The 22,073-nt window shown below is 35.0% G+C and overlaps 1 protein-coding gene across 2 annotated transcripts in view; it reads right to left on the reverse strand.

The window, feature by feature from the left end:
• LOC134538357 (large ribosomal subunit protein mL37) overlaps positions 1 to 17,235 on the reverse strand; it is a 34,203-nt gene extending 16,968 nt beyond the window's left edge. Inside the window, exons 1-6 of one of the 2 annotated variants that reach the window (XM_063379611.1) lie at positions 17,076 to 17,235; positions 15,291 to 15,501; positions 12,478 to 12,705; positions 8,623 to 8,742; positions 6,189 to 6,466; positions 1,010 to 1,170 (exon numbers count right to left, since the gene is read on the reverse strand). In XM_063379611.1, coding sequence (XP_063235681.1) covers positions 1,010 to 1,170; positions 6,189 to 6,466; positions 8,623 to 8,742; positions 12,478 to 12,705; positions 15,291 to 15,469 — 966 coding nt within the window. In that variant the 5' untranslated portion in view covers positions 15,470 to 15,501; positions 17,076 to 17,235. Of the gene's footprint in view, positions 1 to 1,009; positions 1,171 to 6,188; positions 6,467 to 8,622; positions 8,743 to 12,477; positions 12,706 to 15,290; positions 15,502 to 17,036 lie in introns of both variants that reach the window. The other variant, XM_063379610.1, reaches the window with a different exon arrangement.
• Positions 17,236 to 22,073: the final 4,838 nt, after the last annotated feature.

A 22,073-nucleotide genomic window follows, 5' to 3' on the forward strand; every position in this document is an offset into this window, starting at 1 on the left:
ACGCTCCGCCCAGACTCGTGACCTTCCATCAGCAGCCAGCCAATAGATGCGAGCTTAGCGCAAAAAAATATAGGCTCCACCTCCCGTGTACCAGTTTAGTCCAGTTCTAATACCAGTTTATTGGTATACGCACCAGTTTTGTCAATGCCGTGATATGTTCAAGTTTACGTTCATCTTGATGTCTTGATACCAATAATTAATTATTTACAATCCCCAGAAATAAATGGTTAGTTTAAATAATATGCGTCCACTGTACAATATTTCCGAAATTATAAAATACGTTTAAAACAGTTACCAAGACTCAGCTCATTTTATCTTGTGAAGTTTATGTCTCGTACCAGTATTTCGGCTAAGTTGTGACATAAATATAGTATCACAACTTACAAGCAGCCTCGTAAAGTCGTAATATTCCCGACATTCCCGGTACGTTTATACATTCGTGAGTTTACATTTTTCCCTAGTACATTTTAGATTGTCTCCTGCTATAATTACTCGGACTTTTACACGCCTAGGCTTAAATTATAATATGTTTAGAAATAAAAGCAACTTTTCATGTTATAAAATATGTATATTTTTTGATTTAAAATGTTCATTGCCGACTATAAACGTTACGTTTTTCACATTGTTTTTAGGCCTACTATGGTTGTTACGTGACGTAAATAGCGGGATGGATTCAATTTTTGAGACGTAATTCGTGTGAAAGTATTGTATTGGACTAAATGGGAACTAAACGGGACCTGAAGAATATAGTGCAAATAACGGGAAAACGTAAATAACGGTAACGTAAATAAGGGGTTTTGCTGTATATGGACCAGTATTCAATATCAATCACTAAAGTATACGATTTAAAAGCACATGTATGTCTAATTTTAATTTGTAAGTGGTTTTTTTTCCCTTCTCCATCCTGTCGATTTTTGTTGCGTGGTGCGTGCACATCGTAAAAATTAACTCATCATTTCTTCACGACGTGCCTAAGGAAGCACCTAAGCGCATGAACGCTGCCACTCACCCCGTAGCGGAGGCGCGCGTGTGCCGCGGCTACTGCGAAGGTGTTGAGCAGCGACCGCCCCAGCCACTGAGTCTCCGTCACTGGCGTCTCGTGCAGGTTGCGCACCTGCGTCGCGTTCCCGTGCAGCACCAGCATGCGAGGGAACAGCCGGTCCCCGCCGGCTGACGGAAAAAAAAAAAAAATACATACCAAGCTGCTGGAACCAGTGATAGTTCGATCCAAACTGTCTCTCCAATCCAAATATTAAATTTGAATTCCTGAGAGTTTCTTTATTCCAATCTAAATAACATTACAGTGTTTTATCGCATAACCATTGCACATTTTATGCTAAAATAAAGTCTGAAAACTAGGGTGCGACTTTAATGCGAGAAAAACATTATTGTTAAGGTTAAGTTTTTAATAAAAAAAAACATGTTGCATGGAAAGTATTTTAATTAAAAAGAGTAAACAAAAGATCCCAAATAATTTAAATTAGACATAAAATGAAAACATAATGCATTTGAATTAAAATAGAAAAATGAAAACCGTGACCCGGATGTTGGCCAGAACCAACGTAATAAACCCATGACTGTCGTAGTACACACTAACCAGGAAAGAGTGCGGGCTATCAAATGTAGTTTACTCGGTACCAGGTACTATGTGCACGCACTCTATATGGGCATCAACGTAACCAAACATGAATGATGCCAACTAGCGCTGACAAGGCGATGAATAGATAAAGGTTATAATTTTAGAAAATGTCTTTAAAAGAAAGTTTGTACTTTTGATAACATCAGATTTCTGTTAATTAAATAAGTAAGCAGTAATATCCAAACAAATAATGGATTTCAACTCTAAAATATATTGTTTTATACAGCAAAAGAAGTTTATGGGCAACATCTTACATGTGGGAAAAAAATAACGGACATCTTATGGAGAAAATGGCGGGCCGAAACATTTGATAGTATTGGAGGCGAAATATTGTGCAGGTGTATCTTAAACAAGTTTTACTGTAATTTTAATAACCGTATTTACTCACATATAGGTAGCGGCAATTTTACCAGATTTGATGGGGGGGAAAATGAAGTGTGACCTATATGTGAGGGAAAATTTTTTAAAATTTTTGAGGAATTTTTTTTGCAATATTTTACTTTCAAATGCAAAAAAGAAGTTTACAGCAAAACCCCTTATTTGCACTTTTCATGGGGACAAAGTAAAAAAGTGTAAAAAGCGGGAAAGTGTAAATAAAGGGAAAAGTAAGAAATACGTTAAAGTTAATTAAAATACAGTCGCATCCTGCAGCGTTCAGAACAAATACACATACACACAAATACACGGGCTGCATTACACAAACGCTTTGCACAACAGTAAAAAAATTTAAAAAAAAAAGCCCCAAATTGATGGAAATTTACAGTCAATAGCGCACCGTGCGCGGAGAAAGGTCATTGTACTCAATCAGCTGTTGTTATGGCCGCCGGCTGGTTCTCTATTTTCTTTTGAGCTGCGCATGCGCAGTATAACTCACTCAACGCTCCGCCCAGACTCGTGACCTTCCATCAGAAGCCAGCCAATAGAAGCGAGCATAGCGGAAAAAAAATATAAGCTCCACCTCCCGTGTACCAGTTTTTTCCAGTTCTAATACCAGTTTATTGGTATACGCACCAGTTTTCTCGCTGCCATGACGTGTTCAAGTTTACGTTCATCTTGATGTCTTGATACCAATAATTAATTATTTACGATTCCCAGATATAAAGGGTTAGTTTAAAAAATATGCGTCAACTGTACATTACTTCCGAAATTAGGTATAAAATACGTATAAATGAGTTACCAAGACTCCGCTCATTTTATCTTGTGAAGTTTATGTCTCGTACCAGTACTTCAGCTAAGTTGTGACATAAATACACTATCAGCAGCCACGTAATATTCCCGACAATTCCGTTACGTTTATACATTTGTGATTTTACGTTTTTCCCTAGTACATGTTAGATTGTCTCCTGCTATAATTACTAGTACTTTTACACGCCTAGGCTTAAATTATTACATGTTTAGAAATAAAAGCAACTTTTCATGTTGTAAAAATGTATATTTTGCTATTTAAATTGTTCATTTTTTCAATACAAAGCACTGTTTTCGAGTTATAGTCTACAATTACGACATTTTAAGAAGTCAGGAATCTAACTTGACTTCAATTTTCTATATTCGTATATTACGAGTACTTGTTACAACAATTTATCATGCCATTATCAGCTCTCGTAGTAGCGGAGTTTTACAGTACCCATTAACTCTTTCGTGCACGGCGCGCCCGCCGTTCGAGTCATTAAATTACCGGTGCGACCTATATGGGGGGAATCTTAAATACCAAATTCAAGACCTCAAATTATGGGTGCGACTTATATGCGATGGCGACCTATATGCGAATAAATACGGTACTGTATTTTCCCATCATAACTATTACACTGCCTAGTAGCAACTTTAAAAGTGATTGCTGTTGCACGGAGCCATGTCTGGTGATCTTTGGCAAGATCATGTTTACTTCCTACACAACATGCTCAGAATCTAGCAGCAGGACCAAAAACATCATGCAACTTTCATGCAAGATTTTTCTTCTTTTTTTTTTTCTTCCAAATTTTAATACCCTAAAACAACACTGCAACGATTATGTGATAAAAAAAACAATGAATACCTGCTAGGAAGTACTTCAAGGTAATTAGACATTTACACTTTGTTTGTTTACAAAATATGTTTCCCAAATCAATGCATATATCTAATTTTATTTAAATAATCACATATTAAAATAACTATATTATGGGGAATAATAATAACAATAGGATGGATATAAACTAAAATACAAACATACTTAGTAAACTTCACACCTGTCAGTGTTGAATTTTTCACTTTAATTCATTTCCTACAATATTTTTCAATATTTTTCTTTGAATCATTTTCCTCACATTTCAATTTTTTTAAATACTACGGCCTTGATGATATTCTGTGGCTCGAGGATTTAAACATAACTATAAAAACATGGGCGCAGGGCCAGTGAGAGAATCTAATGGCCCATTTAATCAGGGCCTCTCCATACTACTTAATATACAACTTTACAAACCCCCAACATGATCTGTGTGTGTTGCATAACATGCAATGTTTTCCATTTAAATTCTATTAGCTATCAAAGGTATTTTTCATCCAAACATCAGAGTAAATTCACGCATAAAAAGAAATTTCAAAACTCTGCTGGGCTACCTCTCTCAAAGGCCCTGAAAATGCGTGTGCAAGGATTGTAAGAATCTAAAACCTGACACACAAATTGATGCAAACACTGAAAACATCAATGATTAATTTTATTACCACCCCCCCCCCCCCCCATCCTCACCCATTATTCATATTTAAAGTGTTGAGTATAGTACAGCTCTCTTAATCCACATGCACTTATTGTGCAAATGGCAGACAAAAAAATTTGACTTATGGTAATAGAGCGCAAATATAATTCTATTTGACCCTTAAAATATGCTGGCTGTTGATCGGATTCCTACAAAGTGAATAGGGATGGGCTGATAGAATACCATGGAATCTCCAGTGTTTATAAAAATTCTAGTCTCAAGGAAAAGAGTTCATTTAAATATTTGAGGAAAAGTAGCATATTCAAAAATTCAACACTGATAACTTTGAAGTTTACTAGATCTATTTATTTTTTCTATACACCTATTATTCTACCATTCCCCAAGATTTTGTACTTTTAATATGAAACTATGTGAATAAAAAAATGTGAAAAGTCACATTTCTGTAAAACAAGTAACAGTACTGATATCTACAATTTTTTACAAGTGCTCTCTCTTCTTGCAACAACAGTTTAATTAAATATATTAATCTTTTTAGTAACTTACATAATTACACATCTCTTATATCACGCAGTAAATATTTTATCAATCGATAAAACTGTGAATGACGTGTTAGATGATATGCGAGGAAAAGTATCATGAATGTACAATGGCCACTGACCGCAAATGACCAAAATCGACGGTATTTTATACATATTAAAAACAAAATGTATTGGAAAATTACATAAAACTCAGAACTCAAACAAAATTTTATTCGAATATCAAAATCATTAAAAAAATAATAGTATTTTTGTCCAATTATATATGCGACTTTCTGCATAATTTTAAATTTTCCTCAGTTCTTTACTCATTCTAAGTTTTCCAGCAACCGTCAATATTATTGCAAAGCAAAACTTTGGTAATCATCGCAACATCTTTCACATATAACACTCACATAAACTACATGTTGTCCTATTATCAACAGCAAGTTGGCGAACCTTGGAGATCGGCAGAGATTTATTTGTCATAATTATCATTTTTGACATCAAGTCATTATTCTGACACAATGAATTCTTTTTATTAGCCATCGTAGCTTTGGGTAGTAATATTTGCACCCTCTGTACTGTGCTGGTTTCAGCAGTAACTATTTAAATTTACTATATTGGTAGATGAATATTTAAAAAAAATTCTGCGCCGGCTTAGCTATTTACGCAACGAGCATAAGACCACTTACTTTCAGACCACTGAGTGAGTAATAAAGGTCCTCATTGATATAGTCTGGAACACCAAATTTATAACAATTTATATCTTTTATGAATAATCATCACAATTCCAAATGAACACACACTTCTTATTTTCTTCTGCTTATTCTCCTCTCCGTTATATGTAATAACAACCTTTTTCTTTCTGTTTTACCAAAGGTATATCATGTGCCATGGAGCAAAAATTTGTTTGTACATATCACGGCATTAATTTTAATACAATAAACATGATTACAATTTTGATGCTAGTCAAACGAAACAATTAACGTAAGCTACTCTGTACGAGTGTAACAGCACAGTACTTTCGAAGCCTACCACCCTGTTGCACGATGAGATGTGGACTGAAATAATTAGCGGATGCAACATTTGTGACCAGCTACAGCTCGATTGAAAACGAGTCGCGATAGTAACCGACGTCCACCCACCACCATGTTGATTCTCAAGACTGTCCTCTTCCTGTGCGCAGGTGCACCAACCTACTTCACGGCCCACTCCAGAGTGACCGAACCACAATGCCCTTGCAGGGCGGGAAGTTTGAAATGTCCAGAGTCTTATACACTACACTAAACATGCTCAAACTGTACGCACAACAAGTCGGAGCACACCCTGAATGTCACTCACGGTACACGTCGCGCTGGTCGTAGAAGTTGTCCGTCCGCAGGGAGATGAGGGGGTGAACCGGGCCCAGCGCGGGCAGGGGAGAGCCGTCGGCGTCTGTGGCGCCGGCGAGGGCCGGCAGGGGCCGCCCCGAAACCAGCAGAGCGTCCGCCCGCACCGACAGCTGCAGGAGCTCCCCGTCCTTGCCCAGCGTGACCCTCACGGGGCCGTCACGGACGACGCGGCGAGACGCCCCGCTCACGGCCCCGCACAGCTGGACCAGCCGCGAGGTCAGCAGCTCGCTGCGACATCACCACTTGCGACGTCACTGCACTAACTCTCAGTGAAACCCTCATTAATACCTTTGAATATACAGTATAGAAGTCGCCAGCCCAGGTTCAAATTTCTAACACGGTTTTGAGGTGGTTGGTTAATTCACCGCCGCAATCGCCACCATCTCTAGGGCATCGACTTGTGGTGGTCCCTAGCGGACAAGTGTCGAACTCTTCAAACACCCCTTCCCCACCCTCCCTCAAACACGCGTTGTCCTCCACCCACCCTCTACTCCACCTCTCATCCCTACAGTTTTGTGACGCACAAACTCCCGTTGAACGACCTTGAGCTGCAGTGAATGTTGAGTGGGGGGTGCGAGGGAATGACAGCGGGCGACAGTGCTGCGCTCTAACGTGTACATAACAACCTAAGACGATACAGGATGTTACGGCAGCGCACTGCAGCGGTGAAGTTCCCAAGCTGCTCAAAGCTGCTCATCATATGCTCCTGAAAAACGTAGAGTAAATCCTATCCACTCGCGACTTCTATACAGTATATATATTCAAAGTTAATACAAAGTATCTTTACACACCCCAGAAATTGCATCGGAGTTATAGTGCTAAATTCGTTCAACACAAAATTGCAATGGTTATTAAGTACATATTACAAAGTTGTTTTTTGTTCCGATGGGGATTTATGCCTCGCCATCTTGCAATGATTTCAAATGATTTGATACTGCTTGCAATAAATCTTTTGTGTGACCCTTTTTTGGCTCAACACAACATAAGCTTTGGCTGTGAACTGGTGTAAATTATCTTGACAGTTGTAGTTGCCCACGCAAATTAAAAAGTTATTTCCTCCCGGCACTCTCAAACTAGAGCCTGTTACTAAACATTTTGTTGCAAAAGGTATAGAAGGTCTGAGCCTTAATATGCCAAAAATTGGGATGAATAGATCCAAATTATAATTATAACATAAATTTGGACAGATAACCTCAAAATGTTTTAATTAAATCATGTCACACTACCAAAGTTTATTTTTGGTCTGAGCTATCTCAAAATTATCAAAATTATTTTTTAAATTTTTAAAATAAATACTGCATCAGATTGTTGAATGGAATTTTTCAACTTGTTATATTTGTGAATTTTTAAAAAATTTTAACATGTATAAATTTAATTTACAATAATATTTTTTACATGATGAAATAAATGTTCAGTTTTTTTTTTTTTAAGTTATAGGATCTAAATTTCATTTTTACAAACAAAATGTTTTGTCACACACAACATTCATATAAACATTAATTTTGTTATTTTACATTTATAACCTCTTTAATCGCACATGTGTTCTTCGCCATTTTAAAGAATCGTCGTGACAGAAAAGGATGACATTTCCGTTTTTGCTTGGCACAATTTTGATTGGCCAATTGCATTCAATACCCAACATATTTTACGACCCATACTATACGCCAAATATCTTGATTAGGAAACTCAAGTCATCCAACATGTCAAACATACATGGCTGTGCAAGTGACATTTTCAGTGATGTCATCCATCCAACTTCCACACAACACACTTATTGGAAGGTTTTGGAAGCAAAAGACTGACAGTGTGACAAAGCTGTTAACAAATACGTTAATTTTCTTTTTCAGACAGGCAGTGATTTGAATTATCATTTTGGTTTGGTTTTGCTAGTTTTAACTGTGTGTCATATCCCAGTAGTATGCTGAAACCTTGCGAACCAAACACTGACAACTCCGCAACTCACTGTTACACATCAGCTGTTCAAAAACAATTATTTTTCTATGCCACCCGGCTTCATCGCATGTTAAGCACTACACAGTCAGTGTATTTTAAACAGGTATAGCACTCGAAGAAAAATGTCACATCCAAACTGATTTTTCAACTTCTTTAGTCATGCCCCTTCCATTCCAAGCTCACTCACGTACTGACAGCTGGCAAGAATTTTGGCCCATACTATACACCTAATCATATTTATGTATGCTACAAGACTAAAAAACATTTTCAAGTCTATACACAGAATCTTGAGATGCATTATCTGTAGATGAAATGCTCTTACTGAGTAAATGTACAAGAAAGTAAGGGAAATGGGGGAGAGACAAGCAACTTAAGTGACAAAAATAAATATGGTTAAGATAAAATACACAATCAAATGGGTCAGTGCTTACGTTTTACGTATGTCTGTAATCCCCCAGATGCGAGCATGGTGGTGATACGGGCGCGCTGGGTCTATGTACCTCGGTAACTTCTCGTATCTTGCTTCGAATATGTTACTTGACCGGATGCACCTGATGATGAAACATTCATTTAAATGCTGTGCAAATATATATATAAAAAACAACACACCAATCATTTTGCTTACTTAGTGTATAAGCTGTAAATAAAGTCAAAAATGCCCAAAATTTTAATTTTTTATAGTCTTACAAGGCACATTACAAGCTCTGAATTAATTCTATGCTTGAATTCTAGAGTTTGGATTTTTGTTAATAAGCTCAAATTAGCAGATACTATTTCAAATCTCTTTTTAATGTAGTTTTTGAAGTTATACTTCTTTACGCGCGTTATGAAAAAATGATGAGAGTGAAATTTTAAGATGCGCGTGCATCACTGTAAAAAAATTAACAGGTTGAAGCTGCCCGCTAAAAGGCTCATGAAGTCTCGAAAAAAAGCTACCAACAAAATAGAAATAGAACCTCTATTAGTCGCGCATGTTGGCACACTCGTCGCCTCTGATCACTGTTTTCATATTTATAATACAGTATGTATTTATCCACATGTTTCTAGTTTCTACATTCACAACACGTGTTTTAGTTTCATACAAGTGAAATTATATATGTAATATGTGCTAATAATTTATATTCAGTAGTGATTTAAATTGAATATTTTGATTAATATTATTAATTATTTACTACTCGTAAATATTAGTACAAAAAATTGTGCCTTTATACTTTTTCAAGTGCTGCAATATAACTGAGGTTAACTATCTGCATGTAATATTTATGGATATAAATTAAAATATTATTATTTAATATAATTAATACTAAATATTATTAAATTATTAATGTTAAATATATATTATTGGTTATTTAAAATTTACAAAATAAAGAAATAAACTTAATAAAACATTTTATAAAAAATTTGTGTTAAAAATTAAAATCGAACATGAAATTAATATATTAATTTTTAATATTTATTATTAAATTGAATAAATAATAATTATTTATAAAAATAAATGAACAAATTTAACGAAAACTTTTTGATAAAAATGAAAAGTGAATATTAAATTAAGAAAATAATAAATATTTAAAAAATGAATAAACTTTAATTAAATCCTTTAATTATTAAATTTATTTTCTTTTAAAATATTAAATAATAAATATTTAAAATTAAGAATCTTATAATATTTAGTACAAATTATGTCATATATACTTATAATTCTCTAAATTTTATTTATTTAATTTTTTTAATTTAAACTGAACTTTATTGACTGTGTTGACTATCTTTTTCCAGCCCTTTTATTATTTTACTGTAATTAATAATTTGCATGCAATTAAAAACTATTTTTTAATGATGCCAAAGAAGTATAACTTCTCACGCACATACATAAGTACACGCACCCTTTTTTTTTTGCAAAAAATGAGTCTAAAAAACAAAGCTGAGTAAATTTATTTTCTAATGAAAAACATAGCTATAGTTTTGGTGCTTGATAACATAACTGAACTTTTTGAATTTATACTGAACTTTTTTATTAATGCTTTACATCTTGCAAGGATCTGAAAATGTATATTACCTATGTACTATAAAGTGAGAATACCTATGAAATAGAGTACTTTGTATACAGTTTTTTTCCTTACATGATAATTGATGATTATGGGTAATTGATTAATGAAGGATGACTGAATGTTGAAGGATGGATGATTTACAATGATAATAGATGAGTGATGATTGATATATGATAATTAATTGGATTGATTAATAAATGATGGTGAATGATAGGTGATAATTGGTGAATTGATTAATATATTATCATTTTAAGATGGATAGATTAGTTAATAAAATGAGGGATGATAATCAGGCTGTTCCCGAAAAAATGTAATTAAATTTTCCCAAACTTTCTATAACCAAACTTACAAATTTCTCTAATTTTTTTAAATTATTTACCTACTTTAAAATTTTCTGGAAAATTTATCCCTATAGCTGTACTAGTTCACACAGAATCTTGCATATGCCCTTTTACAGTGTGTATGACTATACAACAAAATACAGTTTGAAAGAAAAAATAGAAAAAATCTTTCAGTCTGAACAATGGCAGATGGAGAACACTTTCACCTCAATTATTATCATTCGGGAATTGCCATGACTTTTCCAGGATTTACAGTAAAATCATCGACTTTCCCAAACCAATTCCAATTTTCCTGACTTTCCATAATGTGGACACCCTGATTTATGGATAGTGGATACTTATAGAACATCTTTCCTACTCTCTGAACAAATTCTTTAATTGATAGAAAATAAATAAATATAACTGTTGTTTGTCTGACCTGATATTTTAAAGTAACTGTTCCAACTATTGTATAAGGTGCTAAAATTTTATTTATGAAAACTGTTACCTAAACTTTATTTTACTATTATTTACTACGTATACACTGTACAGTAATTTTTTCTGGAAATAATGCACTAAGTATTGTATTTAAGGAAGTACACAGATATTTTTTTTAAATATTTTACATTGTATGACTTGACATGTTCTATATCTAGGACCCTTGACTCCATGTGGAATACACAGAACAAAAATAAATAAATGTATTCCATAGTTAATAAATTATGGCTGATTGTTGGATAATTAATAAATGATGAAAGACTGGTCTGCACTTCCAGTCTTCACCAAACAGATATGGACATGGCGTGACTAGGCCAGACTAGGTGAGATGATTCCACGATGGTTCCCCGTAGCCTTCCACACACATTACCCAGTCCTTAACACAGAAATAAAATTTTCCTAGCCGGGAATCAAACCCAAAATATTTGGCTCATCAGCCAGATACTGAAACCACACTACCATACCACAAACTGTTGAAAATTGCATCAAAACTTGTCACAGAGTGCAGAAAAAGTGGGTGGACAAAAAAAAAAGAGACTAATATACTAGAGTAATAAATGCCAAAATTTAATCAAAAAACAGAATCTCAGATGTCTTTGACTAAATCAACATAATTTTACCACTCTCTTATCAGTTGGAGAGTTGGGTATGGTGTGGGTGTAACTCGTAACGAGTTCCAGGTCACATCATGAAAAATTTGTGAAATAGGCAAAGAGCACCAAAATAATGTACTCTTATGAAAATAGAATATATAAAACTACTTACTCATACTTACAAATTATTAAGAAAGATTACCTTTCATAATTTAAAAAAAAAAAAAAACACAGCGAGTCTGAAGAATCATAAAAACTAGATTATTAACCAAAATCACTAAAAATTTTAGCCCTAATGCACGAGCTCAAAATGGATTGCACGGTTTGTAAATATAATAATTTCTGTCATCCGGTAACTAAAATGAGGAACTCGGATGGAATTAGAAGCCAGATAATGTTACCAATACATTTGGTTCTTTGAATGAACTTAAATTAAGATCTTACACATGATTATTTTTCATTATTATTTTTTGTACGTGCGAATACACATGCAAATTTTGAGCCCTTATCAGAAGTTGTTACTCCTGAAATATATTTTCTTCTCGTGATATAGAACTCTGGTGCCAATCAGGCCCAACACGCACCTACTACTATGTATCTCGCTGTAGGAAAGGTTTCGATGGGAGATTAAAAACTGACGAAAACTAGCTTCTACTGCGGCAGCTTAGGTTCCCCCCCCCCTCCCTTCTTCGCGACAGAGAATTTCCGTCACTCCCCCTCTCTGTCGCGAAGAAGGGAAGGGGGGGGGGAACCTAAGCTGCACGGTAGAAGCTAGTTTTCGTCAGTTTTTAATCTACATCAAAACCTTTCCCACAGCGAGCCGGTGGTACCTCTCGATAAGCTCCACTCGGTGCGCCGCGCCGCCCGACGCCCGAGTCAGGGCGTCTGGCAGGCCCTCCCGCACCTCCACGGTGTTGGTCAGCACTTTGGCCTGGTCCAGGCCCTTCAGCAGCACGTCGCCGCTGGAGTAGAGGTGGCACTCCTGCTCGTGGTGGAGCGGGTGGTCCCGGTCGCGAGCCCTCGGCCGCTCCGTCGCCCCCACCACTTCCACGTGAACCCTGTCCATCGCAACACCAGCTCGTCTCGGCACAGCTCACTTCCCCTCCGTCGTGGCTACGACACCTGGTGCAACCAGGGGCGCAACAACAAGGGTATTTTGCCCCCCCTCTGAAACCTTGAAGTTTCAACGAGGGCAAAGAAAGTGCTGTGTAATCAATTTTTAGATATAATAAAACTGCTTAAATAGCACCATTTTCCACCTTGAAATAACACAAATTTTCCCGGGGGAGGACCCCGGACCCCCCCCCCCCCCCCCCCCCCCCCGCTTCAATAAGGGGGAGATCGATGATTCTTTATAGAAAGGTATATTGTCCTCCCCTTTGGAAATATAGTTGTTGCGCCCCTGGGTGCTGCGTACATGCATACATGCAAGAACCTCGGGAACACACGTGCAGAAAACAGTTGGTGGTGAAATGTACAGTCAAACCTCAATAAGACAAACTTGAAGGGATCATAATTTTATCACGTTGCAAAAATTAGGTTCGTATTAACCAAAATATTTCAAAATAAAATCGCAAAATTTCTATGATTTATAAATCAATCTCAAAACAAATTTAAAACTTGCAAACAGTAAACATGTAGTTGGGCGGTATTTGCGGAAAAAAATGTTAAAAATCCGAAAATACTTTTATTCTATGCTCTTTTAACTTCCTCTTTTCATTAAACCCGGCGGGGATAAGAAATTCCAAATACTTTAGGAGATATCAAAATTTTTAATTTTCATCCCAATACCTGTGCATTCATGCGGCATTGACCATTGTTTCTTGTTTACGAGTAGGATTTTTTTTTTCGCAACGAGGTGAACGACTACATCATTTTCTACTAATGGCAAAGGAATTGTACCCGCCTCTAACTTAAGGTGAGTTTTTAACGTTTCAAATTTTAATGTTTTATTTGTTATTTGATTTTTGTTGCGCAAGTAATAAGTAAAAAAAAAAAATTACGTTGAGTTCCTACTGTTCATCCTTTGTCCCAGTTTGTTAGGTCAGGTCAGTTACATTATAAATACTTTAAAACTAAACAACCATTAAAATTAATTCATATTATTTTTAATGTCCGCTTAGTTTGAAAGTATTTATAATGTAACTGACCTGACCTAATCGACCATTTAAATTAATTAGGCATTCACGAACACACGGCAAAATAAATAATTTTGGCGGTCGAATGATTGCACAGGTCTTGTATTACAAAATAAGAACGGCGATATCTCCTAGAGTATGTATTTGGAATTTCTTATCTCCGCCAGGTTTAATGAAAAGAGGAAGTTAAAGAGCATAGAATAAAAGTATTTTCAGATATTTGACATTTTTTTTCGCAAATACAGCCCAACTACATATTTACCCTTGCAAACAATGTGTACTTTCTTTAGGGATTGTAAAATACAATTTTAGGTTTTTAGCATAGCTACAAATGTGACTTAAAAAATTATTTACTACTGTATCACATTTAAAAGGATGTAAGACAGAAGAATAAATAAAGCAAAGGTTTACAAATTTATATATTACCACCATTTTTGAAGAATAAAATTTCTAAGCATTTTTCCCTAACCTATGAGCCAAAACAATGCAATCAGTAATATTATAAATATGTATCAACAATCCTTTACTACATGTAACTGTTTACCCTTAGAATTATAACAACTTAGATTACATAAAAATTTTACTTTTTTAATTAACAAATTACTTAGCACTAGAACTCCTATGTAATTTATAGGGACTGTAGAAAAACACTTTGTATTATATTAATGAGTGTTTTGTATGAACAAGTTTTTATTAATTAGGTTTCACTGTATTAGAAATAAATTTTTAAAAAAATATTTTTCCACACCTTTCTATTAATTAGATTAATTAAAAGTCAAAATGTTGCTTTTGCATCTGTAAACAATAAGAAAAATTTCTGTTCAAAAAATATTTACTGTTGAAATAACAAAAAAATTTGTATACAATAATTTTTACTACAAAACATTTTGATTTCAATGAAATGTGTGTTATGTTAAGTTTTTGTTTGTGTTAGATCACTAATTTACCCTAGTTTTATAATATGAATCAAAATATGATTTTTTAACTAATGAAAAATTACATAGTATACATATATCTGAAAAAATACATCCAAATATACTGACTTCTCTTCGCAGAAATGAATCTAGAATAATAATACAACTACTTATGGTTTTATGCTTACAGCTTTTCCGATGCTACTCAACAGTCAATTAGAGGGCAGACTAACATTTCGTTAACAGCCAAATCAATTTGATGATTACCAAGTTAAAGTTGCTAGTTACATTTTGTAGTTTTTTTTTTCAAACTAAGATCAGTAAAAAGGGGAAGTTGTGAAGAGAAGAACGCAGTGGTGAAGCAAAAAGACTTGGAAATGGGGAAAGTCACAGAAGTAAAATGGGGATGGGGACAGACAGTTTGCGAGATCACGGTGCATCAGACTACATTGCAGATTGTGGGATGAAAGGAGAGATTGGGTGGGTACAACCGAAGAAATTTTTTTATCTAGTCGGGGGTCCACCCCAACCAGAAAAAAAAAAGTGTAAGACTAAAACAAGACACGAGAAATGGCATTGAACTCTCCTCACTTCTCAACTTTGTTCAGACGACTCGCGAGAAAATCCTTCGGATCTGTGATGGGGATCCCGAACGGGGCGAGGGCGGCCTCAGTCCCACGGTCAATGGGTTCGATTTTACTCTTGACCTTCCACAGGTGTCGTATCATGCGACCAATGTGGTGATTACACAATACCGCAGTCACCTTCATTGTTCACACGAGCCTCCAAACAAATTATCTCACTGAAACAAACACATGCATAAACAAATTAAAAACCTTTAGAAAATCCATCTCCCAAAAAAAATTACAGTTAAACATGTATAAAAGAATGCAGTTTATCATTAAGAAGCTTTTATACAAGAGTACATTTTATGAACAACCATCCAAAACACCATTTTTTGAAGGTTTAAGGTACTTTTAATGTATATTTTGACATGGCATGTATGGACACATGATGGTTCTAAAAATGCCTTTAAAATATGACCCAAGCTAAAAATTGAGTGGTTCTTAAGAAAACCCTTTTAAGCTGAAGCTAGAGCACACACCATCTTTACACCTCTACGTGTACTCCTCAGATTTGTTTCAATCATTATAAAGAAAGTACACTTAAACAAATCCACCATACACAAATTTATAAGCACTGAAAATTTGGACAGGGTACAACAGCTGAAGTGAACTAAGAATTTTTTGCTGTAATTTTTTACAAAATCTGGTGCAATACACTAACAACCAATGACTAAATATTGATTCAGCATTTGTAGATTTGGTACAAAGTTTTTTTTTTTTTTTTTTTTTGGGGTAAAACACAGAAATTACAGTAGATAGTGGAACATCCAAGTTCCAATAACCTACGGTTTCATATCATCACTAAAGAAACAACACAATTTTTTCACAAACTAATAGGAATTACGAAACCCTCCCTTTGGAATAAATTTAGGGACATGCGAAGTGTGTGAAAACAATATTTTGCATTTTTTTTCTTTCCATTCTAAAAAGCTACAATGTCCGATAATTACCTATATTTTCTCAGCACTATACCATTATGGCACTCATATTGATGTGTATTAAGTTATATCTAAAACTTTGTTCTCTTCCAAAACTTTTAATATCCCACACATTCATATCCATTAAAAGACTTATTTTACAATAAAATATTAGAATCCTGAAGATCATTCTAAATTACCCTGTAATAAGGAAAGTTTGCACCAGGTTTAACTTTGCTTAATAGTGTTCTATTACTAAAAACCATTATACATTTTAGGCTAATCAGAAGTTCCGAATGTCCTACTCCATCATTATTTGAGAACTTTATTTAATAAATAAGGAAATGCATGTGTTGAATAAACTGTGAAGAATATTTTTTTTTTCTCTTTTGATTGTGTTTGGACGATGAAGTTACACTTAATACATAGCAGGGAAGCGCACTTGCCAAAAGAAAAAAATATTTCTTCATTTGATTTATAAATTCCTGCACTATAATGAAATTCGGTCAAAAAGTACTTTTTTTACGGTACCACTTAAAAAATAGCAACATTAATAACTCAAAGTCTAAAACAGCGATAATAAAGAAGTAATAGGGTTAAGTTTAGACCCGTTGTGGTCAGGCGCCGTGCTTTTTTCGTATTTTAATCAATGTTTAAATGCTTAAAATTGATTATCTGTGGGCCTTTACGTACAGTACGCGCGGTTAGGTAAATAAATATCCACTTTTCCACTTTTTAATGTTATTTTATTCTAAGTAATTACTATTTCCAAGAAATTTATTAACTTAATATACCTTAAATAAAACAAGGCACACATACGACAAAACACTTACATCTAATAATAATAATAAATTTAAACTAAATAAGTTACAAATTATAGCGTTTTGATTCTTCGCGAATTGGATGTTTCATCTTGAAACATACGCAAGTCGAAACAAGAAATAGTCAGACAGTGGTGCCAACGAACATACAAGACATAATGCCTACAACTACACGCGATCGTTCGATAACACTTTTTTTTTTAACCTTTGAGCTCTTAAATCGATTATATCTACGTACTTATGAAAGACGTTACGACGATCTTAATGATTTATTACATCAGGTACATTACCCTATAAAGTGATATACTTCCCTACCGTAATATCAGCAAAACGATACCAAATTTGCAGTCAGTCACGTGTTTGTACACAACTAATAGTAATAAACCCAACAGTTGCCATCTTAGGTTCAGAAGTTTATTAGTAGTTTCTAAATTCATTATTGAAAATTTATACTTGTAGATATATCTCTCGTAATTTTCTAAAAAGGTTTTAAGTTGAAAGTGATTAATTGTAACAAATACATTACCTTATGAAATCTTCAAGATTCGCACAAAGTCGGTCGCATAACTAAATAGTAATTTATGGAACTGAAATAATTTTGCTTTTAGAAACATTAAAATTATTCTACTGTATGTAATTAACCGAATCCAAGCAACCCTTCGCTCTAGTTATTGGTTACTTGACCTTATAAAGCGGGGGGGGAGGATGGGGGGGATAGAGAGCGAGAGAGAGAAAGAGAAAGAGAGAGAGGAAAATTATTCCAAAATTTCACAATTTGGGAGCACAACTAAAGATGAATGACTTTTAGGCTACATCCAGAGGCGCCAAAATCAGATTTTTGTTAAGCTGCAAGCGTGGTAGACATTCTCATAAGCGGTAATTCTTTCAATCCTTGTTTCTATTATTTCTTTGTCATACGTATTAGATAAGCTGCAGAATAGTGCACCCTGGGCTCATGACCATTGTAACTAAGGGGCCCAGGGGAAAATAATTTTGTCTGACCTCCTAGCCCTACTTAATAAAATGTAGCTACAATTTTTCAAATTCACAGTTAAAAAAAAATTATTACCTAATTGAAAAGGTTACCATGGCCATAACTGTAAAAGTGATCTACACATATCGCATAACTTTTGGGTTTGCAATGAATTGTAATACAATTCCTACTATTATAGTAGACTCACACATACAAAATAATCTCACAATTTAACCAAGCCTCCAGTGCCCAGGTTCCATGAATTTGCCAATTGATAAATACCCTCCCCACCCCCTTCCCATCATCATCCTTCCCACAAGGCCCACACTCTTCCTCAACAGCCCTGGCTATAGATCGAAAAGCAAGAGTGTATCCAGGGTGGGGCAAAAGGGGCAGCTGCCCTTTCTTCTGAAAAGGAAAAATAAGGAGAAAAAAGCTGTAGTAACATAATTTGTAACTAATCCACTGTAGTGTTTTATGACTTCACTATTTATGGTAGGTACTAAATGCAAATGTTCTTCAGCTTTATATCATATATTTTTTTCTATTCTATGGTTTGGTCAATTTATTCATCACACATGCTGTAATAGGTCTTAGAATTTATGAAACACAGTTATATACATGTTTCGGATGGCAGTTCAATCTAAGGATACTGATACATATAGATTATGAAAATTAATACCTTACCTACTTATTTTGTCATAGACTATTGAATTTACATATGGATCATCCTCAATGGTAAATACCTTTTTCATCAAACACCCTAGATAATGATAGGTTGACAATGGGATCATTAAATAGGCAAATTGTTCCATTATTACTAATACTCCAGCAAAGAATAATTGCATATAATTAACAAGCAAGTCAAACAACGATATGTCATTTTTGATATAATATATTACAAAATTTCAGAAATTATTTAATAAACAAGTTTAATGATTATTCAGAACATAAAATAAGGTAATCGAAATTGTATCCAATATTCAACATTAGTTACTTATCACATTAGATTTAATCCAAACTATTCCTAAAGTATCATGACTCAGAATCTGGAGTTAGGGTTGACCCAGATCAGGGGCGTAGCCAGGGGGGGGTTTTAGGGGTTCGAACCCCCCCCTTAGCACCAAATCTTTAATTAATTTCTTATTCATCACTCAAACAAAATTTCATATTAAAATTAATAAAATTTTTACCATTACAATATTTAAATTTAAGTACCGAAAACTGCTAAAATAGCACTATTTTACACCTTAAAATCCAAATTTTCCCGGGGGAGGACCCCCGGACCCCCCGCTTTAATACGGGGGAAGGGGGGGGGCATGCTTCTTAACACCCCCCATACGCTAATCCTGGCTACGCCACTGACCCAGATTACACTTGTGAATGTCTTTAAATATCCAAATACATTTCACAGTGATCAATAGTTTGAAAATAGTAGTATCCCTTTAGCACAACAATAACTTTATCAGTATAGAGTTTATATTATGCTCATAATTTTACTCATGTCTAAGCAAGATGTATATTCAGTGATATTTGAGCTTCTAAATAATATTTCCAGTAAGTCTATATACATTAGCATTAACTGGAAACAAACTTACATACATGAAGGTAGACAATTCAATTTGAACCTTAAATACAGTTACTTGTATTAACTGCCCTATAAGTGACATTTAACTATAAACAAAAGTCATCATTAGTGCTAAGATATAAATGCAATACCAGCTAATGCATTTACTTAATTCATAAAATAATTACGTATGAACTTTCTTATTGATACAGTTGGTTACACCTAGCAGAACATTACTTACATTACTCTCTCATTGTTCAAAAAAAAAAAAAAAAAAAAAAATTATTTTCATCCAGGCCTAGACGGGTGTAAAGCATTGGCCTGTACCGATTCTGTTTTTGATGCAAAGAGCATACAATATCTAATATCATTGAACTGTCTTATTCCTAGTACTCATAGACTGCAAAATAAATAATTTTGGATATTAAATATGCAAGTTCATGAGTGTTTCTGTGACAAAACATACATGTTACATTACACTACACAAACTAATCAATTTTTTTTAATTTTTTATAAATCATGTTTTTCCTTTAGTTATTGTTTATCATTATATGAACCCTACTCTCCCATGACAAAAGTTGAATTACAAAAAATATTTTCAGTTAGATACACCTTTGCAGCAAGAGCATGATGGCAGAAAGTCTACACAATGGACAGACACACTAGCTCCCAGATTTCTCCAGCCGTTCTCTGCCATATAATATATAATAAAAAAAATAGTGTGTGGAGTCCCTCCACGCGGAAGAAGTGAAACTTCGTAATGTGGAAATGAAAATAGGAAGGGGTAGAAATTGATTTTTAGTGAAATCATATTGTTTCTTTAAGACAAACTTTATTAACATGGCTTGCAATGCATAGCAAGAACCAAGAATACCACGCGCATGTGCTTGGGATCTACAGACTCACTCTCTTTCTCTCTCCTACTTTCTACCTTTGTGTATCTGTCTTTCTCTCTCCCTCTTGCGTTGGAATATTGGATGCTACTCGTTGCTAACGCTCGCGCATGCGTTCGAGTGCCACGCATTCACTCGCGCTCTGTCTCTTTCTATTCCCCCTCCCCAGGAGCGTTGAACGTTTAACGCATTAGTGCTTTCATACCCCCTCCATGGTAGCGTTAAACGTTTAACGCAACCTTGTTGGAAGTCGCATTAGAAGTTTCACTTCAATAAAAAAAAGCACCAGAGCTATGCTATCTTACCACTGACACAAAGCAGAGTTCCCACATGGCCAAGTATCACAGGCACCTTAGTGGCAATGGAATAGTGATCCGAGTCATTGCATAAATATGTTGTCTTCTCCCCGTGTTGTATTGTGGTGCTAGATGATGTATTAACTTCCATTTTGGTGTTGAACAGCTTTTTTTACACTACTACTTTTATTGCAAATCACCAACAATTCTTTACCCTTATCATAAATGTATATCTTGTGAGATGTAGTAATACAATACAAATTATCAAAACGCAAGTCAGTGAACATGCATAACTTGCAAATTGATTACAGAATGTTTTCCAGAACAACATACAGTTTAAACTGTTTCCAGTTCCAATTTCCATCAATACTACGTAACTGATTCTACCAGCCTGAAAATTAAAATCATAAATTTGTTTGATAAAACTTTGGAACAACACATTATTGACTGTGAGTACAGATAGTTGACTGTGCATTAAATAAATACTAAACTTCTTGGTATCACGTGTGTTTGGATTTAAAACAAAATAATACATTGATTACTAAAAGGACACCAATTTATGATTAAAAAATACATACTACCAACATACCAGTCTTAAGACATTAATATACAACATTCATTGAATGAAAAAATTACTGATAAAGTTCAATAATTAAGGTACTGTAAATTTTCATGAATTTTTCCAGATTTTGAAGACATTTCAATTCCTGAGTTTTCCTAGTTCTCCAGATGTTTCCTGTCTGCAGGAAGCCTGATTATAGATGTAAAATTTCAGAACACTAATAACACTGTCAGAGAGGGAGGAATCGAGTCGGCGTAAATAGAGTTCTTGGTCGCCAACACGTGGATTGGCACATGGACCTGGCTATCGACTCTGTCCCTGGGCTGTGACATGGCCCATGCGGAGCTAGGATAGATTCCTCCCTGCGCGGATAAACTGTAACTTACCGACCCACTCTCAGCGGCAGGCACGCTATGTTATCGGTGAAGACGAATTGCCAGTGGGGTCTTGAGGTGCCCCGCACACCTCGGTCTCTGTACTGGGAAGCTCGTGGTCGAGAGATGAATACGAGCTAGTCAGGGTGACTATTCGGTTTTATTGGCACCGTCACGTACATTGACAAGACTATTAAGTAATCACACAGGGAGGAGTTGTTATAGTTAATATTGCCAACGGCAAGTAGTCCAGGACACCGGGTGGCCTGGCCTCGAAAGTACAAAGATCATCGTGCTTTTTAAAATACTCTGGGGAGCTTCAAACAATTTATTGGGTAAAAAAGT

This window comes from Bacillus rossius, chromosome 13 (genome assembly GCF_032445375.1).
Source record: "Bacillus rossius redtenbacheri isolate Brsri chromosome 13, Brsri_v3, whole genome shotgun sequence".
Lineage (NCBI taxonomy): Eukaryota > Metazoa > Arthropoda > Insecta > Phasmatodea > Bacillidae > Bacillus > Bacillus rossius.